The sequence below is a fragment of the Sus scrofa genome, unplaced genomic scaffold, assembly GCF_000003025.6.
Source record: "Sus scrofa isolate TJ Tabasco breed Duroc unplaced genomic scaffold, Sscrofa11.1 Contig1617, whole genome shotgun sequence".
NCBI classification, from domain to species: Eukaryota; Metazoa; Chordata; class Mammalia; order Artiodactyla; family Suidae; genus Sus; species Sus scrofa.
In genome coordinates, this window is record NW_018084920.1 from 82,437 (window position 1) to 86,785 (window position 4,349).

The following is a 4,349-nucleotide window of genomic DNA, read 5'->3' on the forward strand; positions in this document are numbered from 1 at the left end:
GTGTGTCAGTGATAGCATTCGATGTTGGTGTCTCATTGTCTGACTTCATTTAGCATGATAAATTTTAGGTCCATCCATGTTGCTAAAAATGCTGGAGTTTCGTTCCTTTTAATGACTGAGTAATATTCCATAGTGTATATGTACCATCTTCTTTGTCCACTCCTCTGTCAATGGACATTTAGGTTGTTTCTATATTTTGGCTATTGAAAATAGTACTGCAGTTTGAGAACTATGTCTAGATACTCATGTTGCAACAGAACAAAGGGTGGGGGAAAATGTAATTGTAATGTATACATGTAAGGATAAACTGACCCCCTTGCTGTACAGTGGGAAAATTAAAAAAAAAAGAAAAAGAAAAAGAAAATAGTACTGCAGTGAACATCAGAGTACATGTGTCTTTGCGAGTCATGGTTTTCTCTGGATAGACGCCCAGGAGTGGGATTGCTAGATCAAATGGTAGTTCTATGTTTCATTTTCTAAGGAATTTCCATACTGCTTTCCACAGTGGTTGCACCAATTTACAATCCCACCAACAGTGTACTAGGGTTCCTTTTTCTCTAGACCCTCTCCAGCACTTCTTGTTTGTAGACTTTTGGATGATGGCCATTCTGGCTGGTGTAAGGTGGTACCTCATGGTGGTTTTGATTGGCATTTCTCTAATAATGAGTGATGTTGAACATCTTTTCATGTGTGTTTTGGACATCTGTATATCTTCTTTGGTGAACTGTCTGTTTAGATCTTCTGCCCATTTTTGGATGGGGTTGTTTGTTTTTTGGTATGGAGCCGCAGAAGGTGTTTATAAATTTTAGAGATGAATCCCTTGTCAGTGGATTCACTTGCAAAGATTTTCTCTCATTGTGTGGGTTGTCTTTTTGCTGTGCAGAAACTTTGAAGTTTGATTAGGTCCCATTTGTTTATTTTTGTTTTTATTGTCAGTAGTCTGATAGGTGGATCTGAGAAGATGTTGCTGCCGTTCATGTCAGAGAGTGTTTGGCCCATGTTTTCCTCTAAGAGTTTGATAGTGTCTGGTCTTATATCTAGGTCTTGAATCCATTTGGAGTTTATTTTTTGTGTATGGTGTTAGGGAGTGTTCTAATTTCATTCTTTTCCATGTGGCTGTCCAGCTTTCCCAGCACCACTCATTGAACAAGCTCTCCTTTCTCTTTTGTATATCCTTGGCTCCTTTGTCACAGATGAGTTGGCTGTAGGTGCATGGGTTGAATTCTGGGCTTTCTGCTATGGTGCAGGTCGCAGATGCGGCTCAGATCCTACATTGCTGTGGCTGTGGTGTAGGCTGGCAGCTACAGCTCCAAGTAGACCCCTAGCCTGGGAACCTGCATATGCCACAGGTGTGGCCCTAAAAGACAAAAAGACAAAAAAAAAAAAAAAAAAAAGCAAATGGAAAAAAAAAAAAAAAAGTACCTTGAAAAGTTATTGACATCTTGTTCTACTTGCATGTTCTTAAGGTATAAATTGTAAAAGTTAATAAGTGGAAAACTCAACTAAAATAGATTCAAGAAGCCTCGAATGGGGTCTCCCAAGCCCTAGGACAATAGCAGAGCCCACCAAGAAGAAGAAAGACTTCTCTTCTTGCCTGGCCAGAGCTCAGCCAATGAGAGAGTGTCAGGACTCAGGCAATGAGAAACAATGCTCTCTTTGTGTACCACAGTCCTCCCAGCTTCCTCTCGAAAAATGTCTTCCTCTTCTCGTGGTGTGAGGACTTGCCTGTGGATCACCACAGTTGCAGACTACAAGTCAAAATTCTTTTTTTTTTTTTATTTTGGAGAAATAATTAGTAGTCTGTGTAACTCAACAAAATAAAGTTCAGCGTAGGAAGTAGTTTGCACTGTCCCACCCTTATGAATAGCTAGTCACTTCTTTACGAAGGATTAATATGGATGAAAGTACAGTTTCCATGATTTTACTTTGAGTTGTAGCCATTTTTGTGCCCAAATTAGATGTGTTCCCCGTTTTTCACTTGCTTTCACTTTTTACATTTTTACTCTCTTCTAATTATGTTTGCGTCTTACCAGAAAATCCATATAATTATAGATAGAAATATATAGAAACAAACACAGATGTAGACATATAACCATTTTCCTCACAAATTTACTTAGAGGAACTAAGCCCTTTAATATCGCATGTTTTCTGTTTATATTGATGTGTTAGTCTGTGGCTTTTAGGGTATTCCATATTGTAGGAGACTCTGTCCATAATTCAGCTTCTACATTAAGATACTCCAATTTGGAATAATTTCCTTTCCTTTTCTTTTTTTTTAAATCTTTTTAGGACCACACCCATGGCATATGAAGCTTCCCAAACTAGAGGTCGAATTGGAGCTGCAGCTGCCAACCTACCGCACAGCCACAGCAACATGGTATCTGAGCAGCTGCATCTGAAACCTGCACCACAGCTCATGGCAGATCCTTAACCCACTGAGGGAGGCCAGGGATGGAACCTGCATCCTCACGGAAACGAGTCAGATTCGTTTCCACTGGACCATGATGGGAACTCCCCGTTTCCCTTTTTTAACTGAAAAATATTGTTTTTGTTGTTGTTCTTTGTGTTGTTTATATTTTATTTAATGCCCTGGTCTTCGATCCTTTCTAAACTCTAGGACATTTACTGGCAATAAATTTGTGGGTTTTCTAGTATTTTCCAGTCCTATGTTTTGGTGCTTAGCATCAAAAACACTCTTGAAATCTAGAAAAGAAAAAGGGAACCAGCATAATTACCCTATTTGAAATGTGTAATGAACCTGTTGATTTTGTTTCTTTTGTTGTTAGCAGTTTTCCTTAGCATTCTAACAAGGAAAGTCTTGTAAGGTGTAACATCGTTTTTTTGTTTTTTAGAAATGTATACCATTTTCTTTTTAAGAGAGGTACCTGAGACAGTTTCCATCCTAGGAAAGGAATGATTAGAAAACTTAAAGACACATACTTAGAAACTAATGATCTTCTCATGAAAAACTGATCATTCTATGTTAGTGAATTCTATTAGTTCTTTGAGAATAATGCAATTCTTTTGATTGCATCATTGAAAGCTTGTTTCACTTGCTTGTTTCTCAAGGTGTAAATGAAAGGATTCAGCATGGGAGCAATGGAAGTAGTGAGAATTGTCACTCCCTTATTAACAGCCAGTGAGTCCTTTGGTGAAGGTTTAACATAGATGAAGATACAGCTTCCATAGCTGATGGAGACCATGATCATGTGGGAAGAACATGTAGAAAATGCCTTTTTCCTTTGCTGGGCAGAAGGGAATTGCAAAATGGTCTTGAGGATGTGTACGTAGGATAGAACCACACACATGAGTGTCATGATAAAGGTCAACACAGCACAGACTATGACCATCTGCTCTATGAGCCACGTTTCTGAGCATGAGATCTTTAGGAGGGGGGCTGCATCACAGACAAAATGGTCAATGACATTGGAGTCACAGAATTCCAGCTTTAGGCCCAGGCTGAGTGGGGGGATGATGATCAACAAGCCAGCCAGCCAGGAACCAAAGATGAGTCTCCTACAGACCGTGTGGTTCACGATGGTCACGTAATGCAGGGGTTTGCAGATGGCCACGTAGCGGTCATAGGACATGGTGGCCAGCAGGAAAAACTCAGTTACAGCAAAGAGATCAGTAAAAAATAGTTGCGTAGCACAACTGTTGTATGTGATGGTCTTATCACCTGTTGCTATGTTGTACAAGTATTTGGGAATACAAGCAGATGTAAATGCGATTTCCAAGAAGGAGAAGTTTTGTAGGAAAAAGTACATGGCAGTTTTGAGGTGAGAGTCTGTGGAGGTGAGGGAGATGATGTTCCCAGTGACGCTCAGCATGTAGGTGAGAAACAGGAAGATGAAAACCAGAGTCTTCAGCTGTGGCTCATCTGTGAGTCCCAGCAGGATAAAAGTTGTTACTGTGTGGTTTCTCATCACTGAGTCCTGCCTTCTGCTCAGTCTGCATTTATGATTCAGAGACATTTGATACACAGAAAGTGGTTATCAACGAAGGGAAAAACTAGCAAACAAACTTACTTGCATTTAAAAACTATCTTTACAAATATCCTCAGATTCCTAGGTTCTACAACTGTGCATTTTTGGTCATTTTAGGGGAGATTTAAAAAAATGTCAGGACTGCTGTATCTATATCATATTCCAAAATATTATGGGTGCTTTCTTCTCATCACATTTTATATTTATATACATGTATTATATGTGTATTTTACATACAATGAAAATATGTTTTAGTTTATCTGTATCTTGGATCCCCTATAGGTGGATTTGACAGCTAATGTTCTGTGAGAGCAAGAGGTCACTGACTAAAATGTAAAGCTGAATCCCAAACTTTTCTTGTCA

The 4,349-nt window shown here is 39.2% G+C and overlaps 1 protein-coding gene across 1 annotated transcript; it reads right to left on the bottom strand.

Annotated features, from left to right (window-relative positions):
• Nucleotides 1-2,931: 2,931 nt before the first annotated feature.
• On the bottom strand, nt 2,932-3,985 carry LOC110258234 (olfactory receptor 6C2-like). Its single transcript, XM_021081417.1, has one exon. It carries the CDS (start codon nt 3,972-3,974, stop codon nt 2,997-2,999), a length of 978 nt encoding a protein of 325 aa, XP_020937076.1. The 5' UTR covers nt 3,975-3,985; the 3' UTR covers nt 2,932-2,996.
• Nucleotides 3,986-4,349: the final 364 nt, after the last annotated feature.

Bases quoted from the DNA above. Each gene is read 5' to 3' on its own strand.
- LOC110258234 (XM_021081417.1), bottom strand. From the start codon at position 3,974: ATGTCTCTGAATCATAAATGCAGACTGAGCAGAAGGCAGGACTCAGTG.